At 43.8% G+C, this 22,148-nt stretch overlaps 1 protein-coding gene across 1 annotated transcript in view; it reads left to right on the top strand.

Moving 5' to 3' along the window:
• Window positions 1-487: 487 nt before the first annotated feature.
• The window catches only part of ITGB5 (integrin subunit beta 5), a 116,127-nt gene continuing 94,466 nt past the window's right edge, over window positions 488-22,148 (top strand). The window contains exons 1-2 of the mRNA XM_073305158.1: window positions 488-944; window positions 6,903-6,988. Of these exons, the coding sequence (XP_073161259.1) occupies window positions 866-944; window positions 6,903-6,988 (165 nt within the window). The 5' untranslated portion in view covers window positions 488-865. The remainder of the gene's footprint in view (window positions 945-6,902; window positions 6,989-22,148) is intronic.

Below are 22,148 nucleotides of genomic sequence, written 5' to 3'. Positions count from 1 at the left end.
AGACCCGGGAGGGAGGGGACAGCGGGAGCCAGGCCCAGGGAGGGAGGGGACAGCGGGCGCGGGGCAGACCCGGGAGGGAGGGGACAGGGGGAGCCAGGCCCAGGGAGGGAGGGGACAGCGGGCGCGGGGCAGACCCGGGAGGGAGGGGACAGCGGGAGCCAGGCCCAGGGAGGGAGGGGATAGCGGGAGCCAGGCCCAGGGAGGGAGGGGACAGAGGGCGCGGGGCAGACCCGGGAGGGAGGGGACAGCGGGAGCCAGGCCCAGGGAGGGAGGGGACAGAGGGCGCGGGGCAGACCCGGGAGGGAGGGGACAGCGGGAGCCAGGCCCAGGGAGGGAGGGGACAGAGGGCGCGGGGCAGACCCGGGAGGGAGGGGACAGCGGGAGCCAGGCCCAGGGAGGGAGGGGATAGCGGGCGCGGGGCAGACCCGGGAGGGAGGGGACAGCGGGAGCCAGGCCCAGGGAGGGAGGGGACAGCGGGCGCGGGGCAGACCCGGGGAGGGAGAAATGAAGGGATTAATCCAAGGCTTGGGAAACTTGGCTGCAAACCGGGAGGTCCCGCCACGCAACTCCTGAGCCGGTGGCGCTGCGCTCCAGGCCGTTGCCCGCTGCTGATGGTCGGGGAGGGGACCCCCTGAGGCGCCGCAGGGCTCGCTGCCTGGTCCCCCGGGGAGCGGGGCATGCTCTGCGCCCAGCCCGTCTCCGTGACCTGTTCGCCGGGACAGTAATGCGCGCCCGGCAGGCCGGGATCGCTCCTGCTGCAGCGGCCGAGCGGCTCGCTGCCTCCCGCCGGCCAGGCAGCTGTGGCCGCTGCTAGCTCGGCGGGCTCCTCCGCTGCAGCGCAACCCCACCTCCAGCTGCAGGCACTATGCCCCGGGGACTGGGGCTGTCTTCCCCCAGCGCCGCCCGCCTCTTCGTCCTCTCCGCCCTGCTCCACCACCTCAGGGGTAAGCTGGCTGTTCAGGTCTCACCCGACCGGGAAGCTGGGGGGCTGTTCCGAGTGGAAATTGCGAAGATTGCGCGGCAGGGATAATAGTACTAACCATCAGCTCTGTGGTGGCTTCCTGGGGCTGCACGGGGGCTTGTGGCAAGAGAGAGGGGGGTGGGGAAAGTGACTAGCTGGGGCGGGGGGGGGTGTTGTTTCTTCCTGGCAAGGTATCCCTTTGCCAAGTGCTCAGGGAGGGCGGCCTTCCCCCGAAGCAGCTAAAGACAGATGAAGTGCCCCATTGATGTTCCAGATTCTGGGGGCAAACTGGGTTCTGGATTCCTTCCCTCCCCCCCTTAGCGGGGCAGGTGATATCCCCCCATCCCCCAGCACAAAAGACTCCTTGAAACACTTTCTGGATCGAAGGTTATCAATAATCTGTTTCAGAGGGGTAGCCCTGTTAGTCTGTATCAGCAAAAACAAGAGGAGTCCTTGTGGCACCTTAGAGATGAACACATTTATTTGGGCATAAGCTTTCGTGGGCTAGAACTCACTTCATCAGATGCATGGAGTGGAAAATACAGGAGCAGGTATAAATACATGAAAAGATGGGAATTGCCTTGCCAAGTGTGAGGTCAGGTTTTTAAATAATCGGGTTTTTTTAAATTCCATAACCTTGATACTGTACGTTGTCTACAGGGCCTTTGGACTCAAAGCTCTGTACAGGCACTATATATATATCACAAAGTTCACTTCGTCCACCACCAAGGTGCAGCCACCAATGAGTGGGGTTGTTTATCCGGAAGCACGAAAGAGGTCTCCGTGGCAGGGTTCCCCCATCTGAGCCAAGGGAAAATGTGCACGTTGTGAGGAGGTGTTTTTAATGCTGGGTTTGGCATGTTATAAGGGGCTCTTTATAAAGGAGTTGAACTGGTTTCAAGGCAGAATGTAGTGCAGTAGCTGGTATGTGGTTAATGATATTGCCCGACATGACTCTGACACACCTTCCGAAATGAGATAACCGTATCAGGAAAGGAGTAGACCTCACAAAGTGCACGCACATGCATCATGTTACAGTCCTTGGTTCTCCTCATTTTAGGCCAAACAATGAACATGTGGTTCTGAAAACAACAAACTCCCATCAAATTTGGGGACAGGCTGTTAAATTTTTTTTTTGTAAGTGGTGTCAGGGTGCTCAAGAGTTTTTGGACTGGTATCCCTTTTTACTAGCAATCCCAATAAAAAACATTTTTCCCCCAGAGACTATATATAATTATTATAACTGAAAATAAAAATACAGAGCATGAAAATCAACAGTCCCAATAAAATAGAGCAGTTCACCAGCCCAAAGGTTCTCTTGATTTTTTCCTCCTGTGTTTTGATTGTGTTTTATATTCCAAAATGTTTACCAAATTGCCAAATATCACAGTGGTAAATAATAGCCACATGTGCCTTGCTCTTAAAAATACAGATGTTTTGAGTAAGTCACACTTGAGGTGAGTTGTCTTCAGCTAAGCCTGGAATTGCGTGTGCCCAGGTTTCCATATATACTATTGCTTTTTGCTGTTTCTCAAAAGTACCAGATCTCTGTGTCCATTTGGAGCAAATATTGTAAGGATAGTACAAGGAGCAGTTGTTATCTGAACAGACCTGATTATCCTTCTCTAAGTGTCCTGAGAGGCCAGTGGAGAGCTAGCCAGCAGTCATATTGACTTGAACCATTTGAACAAAGGGCTCAGCTTTGATTTTCAATGGTTTCTGATCAATTTTGGATTTCACTCCTAATTACAAAGAACAGGCAAGTTCTTGCTCATAGATATTCTCCAAGGCCCCACTTCAAGGTTTTTCTTTTTAATGTGATTATTTATTTTCAGAGTTGGTAGAGACTTGCTATTGAATGTGGCCTAGAAGACCATATCCCTGGATGTGAACTGCCTTAAACTTTGTGGGTCTGGATTTTACAACTCAAGCCATTCTCTACTTGGCATGAAAAGGAATAAAGTTTGATTATAATCAACTTCAACAGAAGAAAGATTCCTCCCTAGAATATTGATTAGGTTCACTGAGTGTTTGGGTTACAGGTCTTCAGTGATCTAGATGGCAAGTGGCAGCATTAATAATCATAAAATCTAAAACATTCATTTTATTATCTGTTGATATCTAGGCCTCCTTTCCTTATATTGCTCCTGGCACAGGTTCAGCCCTAATGTGAAAGATGTACTTAATCCAGAGAGCTGTCATTGTTCTCCTCAGCAGGGATGCTTTTATGGCTCCCGGACACCTATTAAAACAGCAGCAATTTGTGATTGTGCTCTGATAATACTGGAAATGGCCACTCTCTTTATTAGTGTAGTGCTGGTCTCTTATAAGTTGAGCCCAATAAACTTCTTTGAGTCCACTCTTCATTTATTTACCCCTTGTGTTTACATTATTAACTAGCTACATTTACAAGCTCTTCATCCTGTGGAGAGTGCTATGGCATGGGGCAGTAAAACTCAACAGATTTTCACCATAGATTTTCTTCCATCCTAAGAGATGCTGAGTACTCATAACTCCTACTGACTTCAGCCCCTACGTAGCTAAGGTGGATGAAATCTCGCACCTAACTACATGGATACAGAGCTATCTCTGTTTTAGGCAAGCTGGTACATTAAAATGTGTTATGTACTATGGAGTTGGCTATATTGGGCTTTATGGCAGAACTGGTTTAAAAAAAGGTCGCAGCAATTTGCATGGAGCATCTGTTCGGTGGCCTCCCTGGGCGCCTCTCACAAACTTGCTGTTTGGTGTAGCTCATTCTGCATCATCAGAATTTTGGGATCATAGCTGAGTTATCCTCCTGGGTGCAAATCTTGCCCTTTTCACCCATGGGTGCAGAGGTCCCTCTTGCATTGGAACCAGTGTAGTTCTGCTGTTCCAAGGAAATGGCACGATTTGAGGAAGCCACTCAGAGCCTGCTGGGTACTTGAGCAGCGTGGAACTAGATACAGGGCAGAGCAATATGGAGAATAGGTGCAGATCCTCCAGCCTCTTGTGGTTGGTGGCATGCAAGCTTGGGTTATGCCAGACGGATGGCATGTTAGCAGCTGTGGAGATCTGTGGCTTTGGAGGGGTGGATTCCTTTCCCAGCTAGAGCTTGTCCGAACATTTTTGTCCAAATATGCTGTTTTGCTGAAGCTGAAATGTGTTACATGGAGGTGTATCTATTTTAATCAAGTTAGAGAGAGCCTAAGACTCACACTCTAAAGTTTGGTGGTCAGGGCACTGGCCTGGGATGTAGGAAATTTAGGTTCATGTCTCTGCTCCACCTGATTTAGCATAATCTGAGATGAAAAAGTCAGCACTGACTTGGGCAGAGCAGGGACTTGAATTTGGGTCTCCCAGGCCAGTGGTGATGCACACCACTCAAATCAAAAAGCTCAGGTTTTTGACACAATTCCCTTTTTTGCATTGTGACACAATTCCCTTTTTTCCAGCAACGGTTGAAAGGTTTGGTTTTATTCCAGTGCATAACGAAAACAAATGTTGAAACTTCAAAAGCTGCCATGTTCCCTGCACCTTGCTGAGTGGCGTGAGTAGGGTGCTGTGGAGGAGGCATTAGCCCTGGTACAGAATGGGAAAGGCCCAATGAAGGGAACTCTTGGTTTTCATTTTAATAACAACATTAAGACTAGACGATCTTGTGGTTGCTTCTGGCCTTAAACTCTATTAATACGTAAATCCTCACAGTCCCGCCTATAAATGAGGATAACCCATTTACAATATTTTGTAAAGAAGGTAGGTAAACATTAGCCTCATTTTACAGACAGAAGGTCAAGTGATGTCTAAATGTCAGTGGGAAAGCCAGGATTAGAACTCAGCTGCTGTTGGCTTCTAGAGATGTCCTCTTAACCATACTACTTGGTAAACATCACAAAATATCATTAGTGAGGCACTGACTTTTCAAAACCAGTATCAGAGACACATCTTGGACATTTAGAGCAGTGGTGCTGGTTGTACCTGCAACAGGAAGGCTGATTTCTACAACAGTTTGTTTTCTCTCCAATTAGTCCCCTCCTTTGCCCCTTGAATTAATTTATAAGGAAAATAAAACACAGCAGTTTTGCTATACTACAAAACCCATTGTTACAAGACTTCTTGTGAGTGGGGAAAGCTTTACAGCTTCTCTGAAAACCACATCTAATTGCATGGTTTGGAAATAGAGTTCAACGTGTTAATTACAGATCTGTGCAGACAGTAGCTCAGTTTTATAGTCAATATTTTGTTTCATTTTTTGAATTCTTGAAAAGTCCAGAAATTGGGCTTGGTTTAAGGAGTAAATTGCATGTATATAATAGCAATCAATTAAATAACATTATTGTAATTTTTAACTATTGTTAAATGAAAACAAAACCAGACGGTATCCTTCAATGAAAACCATTGAAAAAGTACAAGTCATAGCTCCCTTGATTTAGGGAGAGTGAGTTAAAATGAATCATCCTGTGGGTTATAGATAATTGCCAGTGTGAGACATTGACATAAACAGTCAGGGCACAATCATGACTTAAAAATTGTGATGTGAAAATTACCCTTTACTAGCTTCTAACCTAGAGCATGGCATTCCCTTATACAGCTGTCCAGCTTGATTCACTACTTCCTTCCTCTTCAATACATCCCTCAAACTTGAGTGACCCCTACAGCCAAATCCAACATTTAAAATTTTTAAATATAAATGCATTCAAGGAGGGCAGCAGTTGGGACTCAGAAGCCGACATTACAACAAAAAGTTCCTCCTAAAGAGCAAAACTTTAATCAGCCTATTCCAGACATCACCAAGTCCACTCAGCCTTCACTGGCTTTATGCATAGTGCAATAGTGTCTGTGGATATAACTGTCTGCTAATAGATGAGCTGTAGCACGAGGCATGAAATGCTTTCATTGACATTCAGTGTGGGAAAAATAAGTGGGCTCAGAATTCAAGCCCAAGGCATTTCCTTTTAGACTATGCAGCATCCACATAGACTCCTCTGTTGGAATTTTGTCTAATTAGTTATCGACAGTTGACGTTAATAGCTGCACACTGGAGCACAGAGACATCGATGGTTATTTTCATCATATCTACAGACACCATTAAACTTACGCTGTTGCATTCAAACCTAATACTTTTGATGTTTAGTACGATTTAACCCTAGTGATGACAACTCAGCACTAATTTAATGTGCTCAGAACCTCCATACTAGATTCTGGGTATAAAATCCTGTTGGTTGTCTTTACTCTGTATGACGCTAATAATTTAAGGGTGCCGATAACATTGCAAGTTGTGTGTGCCGGAGTCAATGTATGTTTTGCATTAGCACTCCACATAAAAAACATACTACCATACAGCGCGGACCAACATGTTCCATTCTAAGATGCATTGGACACTACCCAATATAAACGAGCTGTCTTGCTTAACCTGGATATGCTATGGAAATGACTCTTAATAAATTAAAGCAATTTTGAGTAAGGAGGTGACTCAATTATGTAAATCACTCGTGTGGGAAGTGGGGATCAGAGATAATTAAAGGTTAATTTAAGATTAAAAAGATGTATTAATATTTTACCCTACTAGTTCATTCAGATGAAAAGGAATAATAATAATAATCATAAAAAGCCTACTGGGACTTGTTTTGCCAGCTTTTAAAAGTCAGTGTTATCTAGGATTTGCAAGGAGCAACATTCATGTCAATGTAATGACTGTTGTGTTCTAGCAGAAGTCTTGGAAATATTTAATTAGATTGATCAATTGACTAACTCTTCCAAAAATTAATTGATCTGAGCGGGGAGGAAAGGAAATCACTAGAGTCCTAATTTTCGGTGGTTCAAACTCCAAAGGCCTGTGAAATGTTTAATCTTACATTAATTGTTACATAAAGTGTATTGCGATGAGCAATAAGCTACCAATTTCAAGCTGTTTCACCTGTAAGATGACCCCATTCTCTGTTGTTTTTTATTGTTGAAGGTCTCAATATTTGCACAAGTGGAAGTGCTACCTCCTGTGAAGAGTGCCTGCTCATTCATCCAAAATGCGCTTGGTGCTCCAAAGAGGTATGTACATGGTCTTGCTTTTCTGTTCCGCTTGTGGGCTTTTAGTTAGTTGTGGGTTAATATAAACTGCTTACTGCAAAACACAGAGATGGACTTTCCTTTCCCTCTTCCCAGAACCATTCCCCACTGAAAAAGATTGGTAAAGACGAGGGGAGTTCTTCCATGCCCCACCTGTTTAGACTATCTCACACACATAATTTATAAGCTCTTTGACAAACCGAGAAGTGGATCTGCTTTTCCCTTTCTATGCATCCTAAATATACTTGCACTCTAGCATTTGCTCAGTGCAATACCTTGCTGGGTCAGCATGTTTTGCTGAATTAATCCCATACGTCGTATTTTCAGACCACTGTGTGTTGCTGAATGTTGCACTATGTGAATTCCTTTTCACTGAAGGTTGTATGATGGTCACATCCTCAGTCGGTTTTACTGGAGTTCTAACGACCCTAGTCACTAGCATTTGACTTTATATTTTATAAACTAGCTACTGTTTCTGCAAAGCCTGGAAAGAATCTGATTGTGCGCTTGGCCATACTTTCCATAGTGTTTGCATAATGCCAGGACCTGGTGGTCAGATCTGGGAATATTCAGCTTCCAAACTTCCTGTGTGGGCAGAAATGATTGGATCTCTTCCTTAAATAGTATCCAAATGGAGGAGGATTGCAGAGTGCTCAAAGGTCAGGGGCTGGGTTTGGAAATATAGGGCAAGATTATACCCTCTTACACCCCTGTATAGGCTAAATGCTTGGAAAGGTTACAGACCAGGAAGAAGAGCAGTCTCGACTGGGCTGCTACTCCCCTCTGCCACGCAGGTGGGCAGGCTGGGACTGAGAGAGGGCAGAGCCTTTGATCTACCCTTGCCATGTGCTGTTCTGTATAGCTGAACCAACACAGAGGAGGAAGAAGAAAAGGAGTACTTGTGGCACCTTAGAGACTAACCAATTTATTTGAGCATAAGCTTTCGTGAGCTACAGCTCACTTCCGATGAAGTGAGCTGTAGCTCACGAAAGCTTATGCTCAAATAAATTGGTTAGTCTCTAAGGTGCCACAAGTACTCCTTTTCTTTTTGCGAATACAGACTAACACGGCTGTTACTCTGAAACAGAGGAGGAAGCAATCTACATTAAATATAGGCTTGTTTTTCCCCCTGGAGGAAAGGTGGAATCAGGGAGGGAATTGTGGCGATTCCCCCCCTGATCTCTTCCTGGGGCACTGCAGCTACATGCTGCCCTTTTCACAGGACAGATTGAAAACTGGCAGTGTAGCCCATAAAAACGTACTGCCACACTGTCTTGTGTCCAGATTTACAGTGCGTGTTTATAATATATACACTACCTAATAAAATGATAGCCTTAAATTATTACTTATGTAGTGTCCTAAATTGTGCATAGTGCTTGAGAGAAACAAAAAGCATGATCCCTGCCCTAAAGAGCTTATAATGTATGCACAGAGTGCTCATCTCCTTGGAGGACTGGGACCTAAGTTAAAACCTACCTGATGAGCTATGATTCCAAACGCTGGACTGGGAGGGGAAGTACAGTGTACTGCAAAGATCTTGTGGTCACTTTGCTTAGAAATGCAGGTGTCATGTGGGTTCTGAAGAACTGATGCTGGTTGTCGAGCTCATCATTGCCATGTGCCTAGTGTATTGGGCCCTACGTGAGTTTAATTATCTGGATCCTCAAATGGAGAGGGGGAAAAAGATCAAGAAATTCTGTTCATAATCCCTTTAGGAGCTTGCATAAGAAACTGAGCAAAAGTCATAGTATGAAGAACAAAGAGCAATTGTGACTTACTGTAGCTGTTTTATTGCTGGGCCCTAGATCTGTGATTAAGGAGGTTCACTGCTTGTGTGGCCATCAACTGGTTTGGCCAGAGGTAAAATTCTCAAGTTTTTTGCTGCCCATTTCTGCACTGCTACTTTTCTTCTAGTTCAGTTAGGACATTTTATGTCATTTCTTTTTAAAATTTCTTTTGTCATAGTCTTGAGCTTAAAGGCAGAACCGCTGTAGTGCTCAGACACTTTGTTAGCTTTCATTTATTCATAGGCACAGCTAGGACTGTTAGGGGAAACCTGTTAAGACTGCATTACTGTGTAACCTAAAATCATAATAGTTTTCATGCCGTTGCAAAAGAGTGCATAGTGTGTACAGGGAGAAGGAATGCAGCAAAAGCCTCTGCTTTTGAGACATCTTGTATACAGCTGCAAAAACTATTTCAGCCAAGTAATTGGTGGTGGTGATTTTAGAATACAGGAATGTTGTCTATTAAGCTGTGGGTATCCAATAGGCTTTTTTTCTTGGCATAGAAAGGCAATTTTTGAACAATTCTGCCAATGCAAATGTTTGTCTGGTAGTTGGGGTGACTGTTAATTGTAGGTCAGTTTTTGGCACTAGTGTTGTGATGTTGCATAGCAAGCCATAGATTTTTTTTTTTTTTGTAATGATTTCTAAATGGAATTTGGGGCAAAAAGGGGAAAAATCTATTTACAAGAGAGAAATACATTCTTCGATCTAGGTTGGGTCAGCTATTTAAATATCCATTTCAAAGCCTTTCTTTGCAAATACCAATCATAATAATGAAATAATAAACTGGCCAGTTAAGAACCATGTATTTCTAAAAGACAGTGTTTTTAACTGTATTATAAATGTCACCTTGGATTATTAATTCTGAAAATCTAAAAACGTTCTTGGTTTGCATATCACTTTTGTCTATTTCTCTTAAACTTGAACAATGAAAACACAGTAGTCTAGTCAGTTATATTTTCTGATAATGGATTTCTAGACCATTTCACTTTCATATTTTCATTAATTAGCATTTATAGCCCAAGCATTGTAGCATTATTCTGCCAGGGAATGCCGATTTTAAACCAAATATGGCTCCATTGGAACTTAAACTCATGGAGGTATTTCCCATGTCTAAAATTTTGTAGATGGATGTTTTTACAAAATATAAATAATTTGGGTGTTAAAATGGTATCAGTATAATAGCATGTATTATATTCTCAGTTTGTATTCCCCAAAATAATTTTCTGACCAGTGATCTTTATAGTGTTAGCTCCTAAAAACCATGAAATATTTAAGGGTATAGTACTAACTTAATGCACTCCAATACTGAAAAAGAGCCCTCAGAAATGGATAGTTTTTGGTGTTTTAGTTACTCCGTGGTATTGTGTTAGCACAGTCAGAACAGAAATCACTAAGACTGTCAAGTTTCCTTCCCGACTCTGAACTCTAGGTTACGGATGTGGGGACCTGCATGAAAACCCCGTAAGCTTATTTTTACCAGCTTAGGTTAAAACTTCCCCAAGGTACAAACTATTTTACCTTTTGCCCTTGGACTTTATTGCTGCCACCACCAAGCATCTAACAAATATATGACAGGGAAGGAGCCCGCTTAGAAATGTCTTCCCCCCCAGATCCTCCCCAAACCCTACACCCCCTTTCCTGGGGAAGGCTTGATAAAAATCCTCACCAATTTGCATAGGTGAACACAGACCCAAACCCTTGGATCTTAAGAACAATGAAAAAGCAATCAGGTTCTTAAAAGAAGAATTTTAATTGAAGAAAAAAAGTAAAAGAATCACCTCTGTAAAATCAGGATGGTAAATACCTTACAGGGTAATCAGATTCAAAACATAGAGAATCCCTCTAGTCAAAACCTTAAGTTACAAGAAGACACAAAAACGGGAGTATACATTCCATTCAGCACAACTTATTTTATCAGCCATTTAAACAAAACAGAATCGAACACATATCTAGCTAGATTACTTACTAAGTTCTAAGACTCCATTCCTTTTCTGTTCCCGGCAAAAGCATCACACAAACAGAGAGACCCTTTGTTTCTCTCCCCTCCAGCTTTGAAAGTATCTTGTCTCCTCATTGGTCATGTGCCAGCGAGGTTATCCTAGCTTCTTAACCCTTTACAGGTGAAAGGGTTTTTCCTCTGGCCAGGAGGAATTTTAAAGGTGTTTACCCTTCCCTTTATATTTATGACAAAGACCCAATAAACATGGAAGCCAACGATGCCATTTTGATAGTCACTTTTCAGAGCAGAACTGCATGTTGAGGGTGTAGGCTCTGATGAGAACTATCACACAGCTGGCTCTAGCTGAACTTTCCCTGCATGTAGCTGGTGGCTTGTGGTTAGATAACTGAAAGTGCTGTAATAACCTTTTCCCTCTTCTTATGTGACCAGATGGAACAAGGGACTCTTTAAAATGTGATTAACAGTTTGAATCCTACCTCCTTTCGTTGTGATTGAGGCAAAATGTCTTTAAAGTGCAGTGTGTGTGTTCTGAGGGGCTCCCAGCAAGCAATTCCAGTTCATTGCCCAGTGTGAGTTCTGCCTGTCTTAGGCCTCGTCTACACTTAAAATGTAAATCGACATAGCTACATCGCTCAGGGGTGTGAAATATCTACTGCCCCTATTAGAAACCTGGAAATGAACACAAATTTGGTTGGCTCACGGCAGAGCACCTTGAAAGCTGGGACTGAAATGAGTCAATTTAAATTGCCTACTCTGCACCATGTGACCTTGCGGGGAGGGAAGAACTGTAGAGAAGAACGAGTCAGAGACTCCAGCTGGTGGGAGCAGCTGCAGAAACAGCTGAAGTAGGGATCTTTGGCCATTCAGACAACTTTCTGCAGGTTTGACTGGACTTTTTCTGCCCTGTGCTGATTGGTCATTTGCTCCAATCTCTCAGTCTCTTCACTTCAGCTTCACTTCACATCTTCCCCTCCTACCCTCTTTTCCACTGCTCTGTCCCCCTCATTCCTGTTTCTTTTAATGTCCCCTCTCTCTTTCCTGTTGTTTCCATTCATCTGATCCACTCCTAACTAACCCCTCTTCCAAATAATGAAACAAACATATTTGCCACCATTACCTTGTTCACTCTGCTTGTGTGTTCCACCCTTTCCCATGTCTCTAGTCTACTTAAATTTGTGAGCTCTTCTAGGCAAGGGCTGTTTGTTACTCTGTTTGTACAGTGCCTAGCACAAAAGGGCCCCATTCTTGGCTGGTCCTTAGGCACTACCCTGATAAACATGATTAATAATCTCTTAAAGAAGAAACTGCAAAATATGCAGATTTAAGTGGATAGTATTGAAAGCCTCTCCATAGTGTGGTTTTTAAAGATGATGCAATGGCAGGGGTGTCTGAGTAAAAATATGTCAGAGAAATAGAATATGGATTTGCAAAGTGATTGAAACAGCTACAGCCTGCCCCTTTCTGCTGGAATCTAGAGGAAAAACCAGAATCCTTTCTTCAGACTGCTAAGGCCTTACATATTCCTTTCAAACTTGTACTAATTTGTACAGTGTTTGGGCTTTTTCATCAGCGTAATGTTTTCTGGGTGGCAGCAGAGGAATCTAGCTGACCTCCCCTTGGAGGCCTGTTTGCCAATATTGCTGGAGCTGCTCAGGTGTGCTGGTGAAAGCAGATGGCTCTGATGGAAGCTCTTCTTTCATAGTGGGAGCTGCCATTGCACCTTTATTTCCTGCCAAACTTAGCCTCATATGGAACGAGCAAAAGGAGAAAAAAAAAAAAAAGCTGGTCTCATCAAAACCACTGGAAAAAATGTCATCTCTGGTATTTATGCTGGGAAGCTGAGGGGGGAACAAGAGATATTATTGAGAAATGAATCAAAAGATGAAGCTAAGGAAAGGGAAATTTAGGCTGAATTAATGTAAGATTGGACTGAATAAAGAAGAAATAAATGCCAGGGAAAAATCCGGCACAGATCAAGGCAGGAATTAAATTATTATATGAACTAAATGTTTCCTACAGTGAATCAAGTTGTTTTGTATATAATTTGTCTATTGTTGTTCCAGTTCTTTTTTTGTCTAACCTTTGTTTGCTTGGCTGCCATTAGTTTGGGAAATCCTTGGGGAAGGGACAGTATTTGGCAAGCACCTAGCACATCGTGAGTGCTACTGTAAACAAATGAAAACATTCAGGCACTTTCTAGCCAGATTAGCTTTGCTCTAGAACAAACAGCGTTTGGTTGCTAACCTCTGGTGGCTATTTAATGGGTTTCTTTGTAGGAGAGGCAGACGGTGAACTTATTGGCAAGATTGCATTCATATTCTTGCATACATGGTGCTTATTTGAGTGTTTTGATGTTAATTTACAAATGGGAGCAAGCTGCAAAGTCTGGGTCTGAATTTCAGCTTTTGTAAAGTTTGGGTCAGGGAGTTTGGTTTCAGTTCATCCCTAGATTCTGTTTTGCTTATAAACTATTGTAGACTGTATAATATCCTCTCCTCTTCCCCTTCCTCCCTCTGCTTCTTTCCGTACAATCTTTGGGAGCATCTTACTTGTCTGTCATTGAAGACTTGGCTTTAGTGTTGTTATGGATCTGGTGCCAAAAGCGTGCTTGGCACCTTACTGATCGTGTAGGAGTGAGATAATGTAGTGACTTTTTTTTTTTAATTTCCTGATAGACTGTTTGTTCATTGCTCCTGCAAGGTATGAAGTAGATCAGTGAAATACTGTAGATTTTATAAATCATGGCATAGCATAAATAAAACATCTGCACATCATCTTGATTTTTTTTTTAAATTCTTTGGTTTCGTGCCAGACATCCTAGGAAGTAAGCAAACTAGGGTGGGATGAGTGCGGAAGGGACAGAAATGTCTGAAAAAGAAGCATGGGAAGTTGCGACTTGACATTCTGTGGATTCCACAGAGAAACCCAGATGCAGGTAATTGATAAAGCTTCAAAAACCACAGCATAAAGGAACTAAAACCTGCTGATCTTGTGTTGAGGCTGGTGTGTGGAATTCTGCTCCTTTGCATGTGTCTGCCAATGGATAGCGGGCCAGAGCCTATGTAAGCATGCATCACTCATTCCGGAGCCCTTAGCTGTCCCAGATGAAGTCCACATACTCCTTTCCTTTGACAGATGGCCATTGTACACTGGAAACTCTCCGAAGTGTTTCTGTTATGCCACCCGGAGGTGTGAATAGTTGTTTGCTGATAGTAAGTCACTGATGCCATCGTATGGGTAACTTGTAATGTTGCTTCTGTAGTTAGTTATGTGTGTCTGCAGATTATCATACCTATTGCTGATAAGCCTAATTTCAGTACCTGCAAACTGGTTGAAACTATAGTAAAGAACAAAATTGTCATACACATAGATGAACATAACTTGTTGGGGAAGAGTCAACATGGGTTTTGTAAAGGGAAATCATGCCTCACCAATCTACTAGAATTCTTTGAGGGGGGTTGTCATAAATATAAAGGGAAGGGTAAACACCTTTAAATCTGTCCTGGCCAGAGGAAAAACCTTTTCACCTGTAAAGGGTTAAGAAGCTAAGATAACCTTGCTGGCACCTGACCAAAATGACCAATGAGGAGACAAGATACTTTTGAAGCTGGAGGGGGAGGAAACAAAGGGTTCTCTCTGTCTGTGTGTTGCTTTTGCCAGGTCCAGAGCAGGAATGCAGGTCAGAACTCCTGTAAAAAGTCAGTAAGCAATCTAGTTAGATATGCGTTAGATTCTGTTTTGTTTAAATGGCTGATAAAATAAGTTGTGCTGAATGGAATGTATATTCCTGTTTTTGTGTCTTTTTGTAACTTAAGGTTTTGCCTAGAGGGATTCTCTATGTTTTGAATCTGATTACCCTGTGAGGTATTTACCATCCTGATTTTACAGAGGTGATTGTTTTACCTTTTCTTTAATTAAAATTCTTCTTTTAAGAACCTGATTGCTTTTTCATTGTTCTTAAGATCCAAGGGTTTGGGTCTGTGTTCACCTATGCAAATTGGTGAGGATTTTTATCAAGCGTTCCCCAGAAAAGGGGGTGTAGGGCTTGGGGGGATTTTGGGGGGTAAGACGTTTCCAAGCGGGCTCTTTCCCTTTCATATATTTGTTAGACGCTTGGTGGTGGCAGCAATAAGATCCAGGGACATAAGGTAAAATAGTTTGTACCTTGGGGAAGTTTTAATCTAAGCTGGTAAAAATAAGCTTAGGGGGGTTTTCATGCAGGTCCCCACATCTGTACCCTAGAGTTCAGAGTCGGGAGGGAACCTTGATAGGGGTCAACAAACATGTGGACAAGGGGGATCCAGTGGATATAATGTACTTAGATTTTTAGAAAGCCTTTGACAAGGTCCCTCACCAAAGGCTCTGAAGCAAAGTAAGCTCTCATGGGATAAGAGGGAAAGTCCTCTCATGGATTGGTAACTGGTTAAAAGATAGGAGACAAAGAATAGGAATAAATGGCCAGTTTTCAGAATGGAGAGAGGTAAACAGTGATGTCCCCTTGCAAGGGTCTGTACTGGGACCTGTTCAACGTATTCATAAATGATCTGGAAAAAGGGGTTGTCAAGGTTCCTTCCCCACTCTGAACTCTAGGGTATAGATGTGGGGACCTGCATGAAAAACCCCCTAAGCTTATTTTTACCAGCTTAGGTTAAAACTTCCCCAAGGTACAAACTATTTTAGCTTTTGCCCTTGGACTTTATTGCTGCCACACCCCCAGCTGGAGCCCTCACCCCCTTCTGCACCCCAGCCCCCTGAGCCAGCATGGTGAAAATGAGCAAGTGAGTGAGGGTGAGGAGAGCGAGCTGGGGCGGGGCCTCAGAGAAGGGGTAGGAGATGGGCAGGGCCTTGGAGGAGGGTGGGGCAGGGCAAGGGTGTTTGGTTTTGTGTGAGTAGAAAGTGGGCAACCCTACTCGAGATAGTTAAGTCCCAGGCAGACTGCGAAGAGCGACAAAAGGATCTCTCAGAACTGGGTGACTGGGCAACAAAATGGCAGATTAAATTCAATGATGATAAATGCAAAGTCATGCACATTGGAAAACATAGTCCCAACTATACATATAAAATGATGGGGTCTAAATTAGCTGTTGCCACTCAAGAAAGAGATTTTGGAGTCATTGTGGATAGTTCTCTGAAAACGTCCCCTCAATGTGCAAAATCAAACAGAATGTTGGGAATCATTAGGAAAGGGATAGATAATAAGACAGAAAATATCATATTGCCTCAGTATAAATCCATGGTACGCCAACATCTTGAATACTGCGTGCAGATGTGGTCACCCCATCTCAAAAAAGATATATTGGAATTGGAAAAGGTTCAGAAAAGGTCAACAAAAGTGAATAATGATATGGAACGGCTTCTGTATGAGGAGAGATTAATAAAACTAGGACTTTTCAGCTTGGAAAAGAGACGAGTAAGGGAGGATATGATTGAGGTCTATAAAATCATGACTGGTGTGGAGAAAGTAAATAAGGAAGTGTTATTTACTCCTTCTCATAACACAAGAACTAGGGGGTCACCAAATGAAATTAATAGGCAGCAGGTTTAAAACAAATAAAAGCAAGTATTTCTTGACATAAAGTCAACCTGTGGAACTCTTTGCCAGAGAATGTTGTGAAGTCCAAGACGCTAACAGGGTTTGAAACAGAACTAGATAAGTTCATGGAGGATAGGTCCATCAATGGCTATTAGTCAGGATGGGCAGGTATGGTATCCTTAGCCTCTGTTTGCCAGAAGCTGGGAGTGTGTGACAGGGCATGGATCACTTGATGATTATCTGTTCTGTTCATTTTCTCTGAAGCACCTGGCATTGGCCACTGTCGGAAGACAGGATACTGGGCTAGATGGACCTTTGGTCTGAGCCAGTATGGCCATTCCTATGTTTTTCTGAGCCCTCTTTGTACCAATTTATGATTTTTGAGGCCAAATGCTAGAACAATGTATAAGCATATGTCAATAACTGGGTCTAAATTGGTGTAACCTACACATGGAGGAGCCAGAAGACAGTATAGTTTGTATGTGTATACATAGACGCCGACTCCATGGGTGCTCCGGGGCTGTCTGGCAGCGTTCGCACGCTTCGGGAGGGGGGGAGGAGCTGGAACATGATGTGCTCAGGGGAGGAGGTGGGGCCGGGGCGGGGATTTGGGGAAGTAGTTGGAATAGGGGCAGGGAGGGGGCGGAGTTGGGGCGGGGACTTCGGGGAAGGGATTGGAATGGGGGCGGCGCAGGAGTGGAAAGAGGTGGGGCAGGGCCATGGCCTCATGGAAGGGGTGGGCTGGGGGCGGGGCCAGTGGCAGAGGCAGGGTCGAGCACCCATGGGGAAGAGGGGAAGTTGGTGCCTATGTGTGTATATGTGAGGGAGTCCTGCAATGCCCCTTCTTACACCTTCCTCTTAGTTGCTTTTCTTGCTACGCTCTAGTCCCTCAGTGTCTGAGTTATACTACCTGTGCATTTAAACCTCTGGGTGGCATGTTTTCTTCCCCACGTATTAGTATAGTATCCAAACAAACAGCAAAGAGTCTGAACCACTGCATTTAGATTACTGCATTTAGATGCATTCAGGAGTATTTGGACCTGTGGTTTGGTACCAGCCCCACATCAGTTACCAAGCATGAAATCTTGGCTGCTGCTTGAGCTTATGAGATACATTCTGCAACAAGTTACCATGATTTCCTGCACTCACCAACTGCAGACATATGCCTTCAAAGTTTCTTCTGGGGCCTTGGTAAGGTACGCTAAAAAATCAAAAGCATGTATGTGACGCTAGCAGACCCGGTGCCAGCTCATGCCAAGGCCACTAGTCCTGAACTGAACACTGACCAGCACATAGCTGGAAACCAGTCTGGCTCATCTGTGTGTTGGCTACAAGTGTTGTCTTTGGTATAAGATCTAAGGTGCAATTGACTAGTAAGTGACTGGTCTTCTGGAACTGGGAGTAACTTAAATACTGTTGTGATTTTTGGTGTAAGGGGCCATCTGACACAAATACAGGCTTGCCTGGATGGCAAGATAGACTGAGTGCCCAAGGGGACTGTCTGTGACTCCAAGTTAAGGCTGTTATAGTGCTTCAGGACTTCACACTGGATACTCGGTTGGTGAAATCTAAGTACAGAACTCACTACCAGTCTGAGGTTTGTGCCCTGGTTGGTAACATTCTCCCCTGAGGTTGGTACTCATGTTCCTGAGCCACTCCGGACAGCTCAGGACAATGTAAATATAGGGTCGCAAGTGGGCAATTGGTTCCTGAAGCAATGATGTGAGAAACCTGTACTACTTCTTCCTATGTGTAGCTTAGTGGGGGCTGGGGGTTTTGCTAGAAGCACTGCATTTAATTGATCTGTTTATTAATTTGATCTCATTCACATTATAAAGAAATGTGAAAGGTTCTCGGTAGTGAACTACTATAAAGATCACCCGGCTTTTCAGCTCTGTTGGAGCCAGCACGTCGGAGGCAGACTGCTACTGTTTCCCCTGCTGATACATCTGTTTTTAAAAAACTAACAGGAGCAAGACAATTCCCTGATCAGTGCAAAACTTAGAGGGAAGGGCTTGGGTGCTGAATGCTGTTGAAGGCAGGATATTGGACTAGATGGACCACGATCTGATCCAGTTTGGCAATTCCTGTGGTCCTACTTTGGGTTATTTTAGAAGAAGAAATTTCAATAGAAAAGACTTAAATGTCAAAAAAAATGGGTGGATTAATGTTTAGTGAGTGCGCAGATGACAATGAGCTGAGAGGCATTAACAGTTATTGTTAGGAGATGGCTATGTACAGTGGTTGCCCTTAAATTTTCTGGATAGTAACTAAATAGCTTTGAGTCAGTGTTTGTAGTATGCGGTGTATTCCCGACCGTAATTACAGAAATATACATGGGGATGCTGTAGCCACTGAGAGAACCGTATCTCTTAGTATAAGGAAAACCAGACAAGCTTTTAGGGGTGACCTCTGCAGGGCGAGATTTGCCCAAAGGAGCACAGAGACTTCCCAGCAATAACTGAGCCCCACCCTCTGCCCCATGAAAACTCCCAGGGAGGCATGCAGTGGTAACCTCCCCATTCTTCCCTCATGGTCTCTGCCAAGGGTGTGAAGCTTTAGACTCGTGGCGCTGAAGGAGGAGGAAAGGTGGCTTCATGGCAGTCCCAGTAGTGGAGGTTGCTGAGGAGATGTGCTGAACCAGTGCATCCAGACACCTTTGCCATACCCCTCACATAAATGGGTCACTCCTTGAGTTGTGCTGATCCCTTTTTCTTTTCCCCTTCAATTTCATGTGTTGTGGTTGCTATCTAGTGTTGCATTCCTGGTAACTTTCTGGACGAGAGGGGTGTGTGGCCTGTGCTGTTTGCAGAAACCTGGGCTGAATGTGGCTGGTAGCCCATCTAGTCAATAACAGTCATAGTTCTTCAGTGGATCTTCCCCTCCCTAAGTCTAATTGATTCTTTCCCTTGTGGGTGGCTTTGGTGACTCTATCTTCTACAGCTCTACCAAAAGGAGGAAAATAGGCCACCAGAGTGTCATTGCTACATATGTTCTGCTGTGTCTTTCCCCTCACTCAAATACAGATCCATGTATACTCAGGCCATTGCATACTGGCTTCTTCCTTTTTCTCTAAATAACACGGACAGAGAAGCTCAACAACATGGTAAACAATGCTGTATCTAGAGACCTTTTTCACAGTGCTGTCACACACTGATGAGGAAAGAATTGCAGCTGACCTTGCTGCTCCTACCTGCCCTATCTTCCTAAGTAGGTCTGTGTTTACTTCTCCCCTTCCAAAAAATAAAGGCCAGATGCAAAGCTCATTGAAGTCAGTGGGAGTCTTTGTCTATGGCTTCACTACAGCTTAAGTTGACAGGGGTGTGAATTAGCCACCCCCTTGAGCAATATAATTTATGCCGATTTAAGTTCCGGTGTGTACAGCGCTATGTTGAGGGGAGAACTTCTCCTGCCAACATAGCTCCCGCTGCTCGGGGAGGAGGCTGGAGTAATTAAGCTGTTGGGACAGTTCTCTCTCTTGGTGCAGCTGCACGGCTGTAGGGTCTCTAGAGTAGCCCTAGCCTTACGATTAATATTCATGGGCTTTGGGTCAAGCCTGAAGATTCCTGGAGACATTTGGTAGACGTTTCATGTCATGCCAGGTCGGGCTGTATTTCTGGTCCGCGATGAACCCCAAATGTCACCTGGTTTGAAGTTTCTGTACTAAAGCTTTGACCAGTATTAGTACTTCAGGGATAATCACGCACGGCTATGCGACTGGTTGAAACTTTCTGTTGCTCTTGTGTAGGTTACGTTAGTGCAGTGATAGCGCTCTTTCTAACGTGCTGGTAGACAACCAACACAAATAAAGCCACACAGCCAGGTCAGCGCGTAGGCTGCAGGAAAGGTCTCATATACAATCAGGATGGTTATAGTACTTCACATTTCTGTAGTGCCTTCCCTGAGAGGTTTTCAAATGATTATTTGAAATTTGACCTAGAGGTGCTGGTCACGGACAGGACCCCATTGTGCTAGGAGCTGTACAAACATACTCCCTGCCTCCAAGAGCTGACACCTCTGCAAAATGCTTTACAGACACTATAGACTGTGGAGCCCATGCTTCCCCTGGTGAACTTACTCATTCAATTAGCTCCATTGCTTTCAGGGAGACTACTTGCTTGAGTAAGTGCCTGCCAGGGTGAGTAAGGGCTGCACAATCTGGCAGTTGATACTGTAAGCGCTTAGAGGCAGGGGTTATCTGCTCCTCTGAGTTTATACAGTGCCTAGCGCACTGGGGCCCTGATCTTGCTTGGTCCCTACACACTACTGTAATAAACTTGATTAATAACATATTCCTATTTTCCAGATGGGGATTTTGAGGCATAGAGAGGTTGTGATGACAGAAGGAGACTGTAGCAAAACTGGCAGTAGAACTCCAGGGCCTGATTCTGGTCTCAGCTAAGCCAGGAGCAACACCACTGAAATCCATGGGGCTGTGCAAGTGTAAAGCCTGTGTAAATGAGATCAAGAATCAGGCCCCGAGTTCCTGACTCCCAGAGGGGGCTTTAGTCAGCAGAGCCTCCTTCCTTTTAGATTTCCCTTAACTCCTCCCACCATTTGTACAATATGTCACTCAGGCTATGCAGAGACCCCCACTGAAGTCAGTGGGGGTATTTTCATTGACTTCAGTGGGGCTTAAATCAAACCCTTACAACGTATCAACAGACCCTAGGTAATCTTTTTAAAATCTGTCCCTTTACCCACTGTTCTGATTTTCTTTTTGTTTTTTAAGAAAAAAAGAAAAGAAAATGATTTAAATAGTCTTTCTATCTGGAAGGTCACCTGTTTGCATTACATGTTCCAAGAAATTAATGTTAATATCTGTATGACATACCATTCCTTTGGTTAGACTTAGTATTTGGAAGCTGGAATGTAAATCAAGTATATTTCAAATATAAACATTCTAACCTTGTATTAAAAAAATGTTTTGGGGATTCTGTGTGTGTGATGGTGGCACAATATTCAAGTTCTTCCCTCATGTTTTAGGAGGTAGTGAGAAGCTCTTCTGTTCATTATTAAGAAGAAGTCGGTCTGATGGTTAAAGATGAGGCCATGAAATGTAGATTCTATCATTGGTTTTGCCACTGACTTGCTGTGTGACCGTGAGCAACTCATTAGATGGTTCTGTGCCTCAGTTTCCCCCTCTGAAAAGTAGGGATAAGTAACACTTCCCTACCACAAATGGGGGTTGTGAGAGGATGACTTTGTTTGTAAAATTCTTTGAGATCTTCTGAGGAAAAGAGCTGTATAGAAAGATGTGAAGATGCCTAAACTGAGTAATTGCTTATTTTTATTTTTCCCAGGCTGTTGAGTGAATTGGAGGGATGGTTGGAGTGGTTGTATTTATGGGTTGTCCTTTTATTTTTGTATTATTTTGTGTGGTTTTAACCTATGGGGTCGGCACTCAGAGCATAGGATGGGTGTCTCTATGCAGCTATCTTCCAGAAATTGGAGGAAATCTGTCAAAATTCATTGAGCTTTGGGTACCTAACTTCCTCCGGCGTCTTTGAAAATCCCCACTCCATAGTTTCTAAAAACTCTTTGGAAAAATACTTGGCCTCTTTATGTGTCCGGCTGTTACAAAGCCACTGCCCCAGGGAATGCTGTGTGTTTGGATTAAGTTTCTTTGTTGCTAGGGCTGAGGGACATCTCAATGCAGTTGGTAAACTCCCTGTGATTATAACAGCCATTTGTTGCCCCAGAGCAAGATATCAATTGTGGCCTACACCCCAGCACTCTTCCTTCTAAATAGATAGGATACACATTTGCTGTAGTTTGGTTCAACATTAATCGCTAGACATACATGAGGGCAAGTTGGAGATTGAGTCCATTTATCTACGAGCCCATATTAGGTTTTAA

Source organism: Lepidochelys kempii, chromosome 11, assembly GCF_965140265.1.
Source record: "Lepidochelys kempii isolate rLepKem1 chromosome 11, rLepKem1.hap2, whole genome shotgun sequence".
NCBI classification, from domain to species: Eukaryota; Metazoa; Chordata; order Testudines; family Cheloniidae; genus Lepidochelys; species Lepidochelys kempii.
The sequence above is the reverse complement of the archived record's forward strand: the minus strand, read 5'-3'. Positions and strand labels throughout refer to the sequence as shown.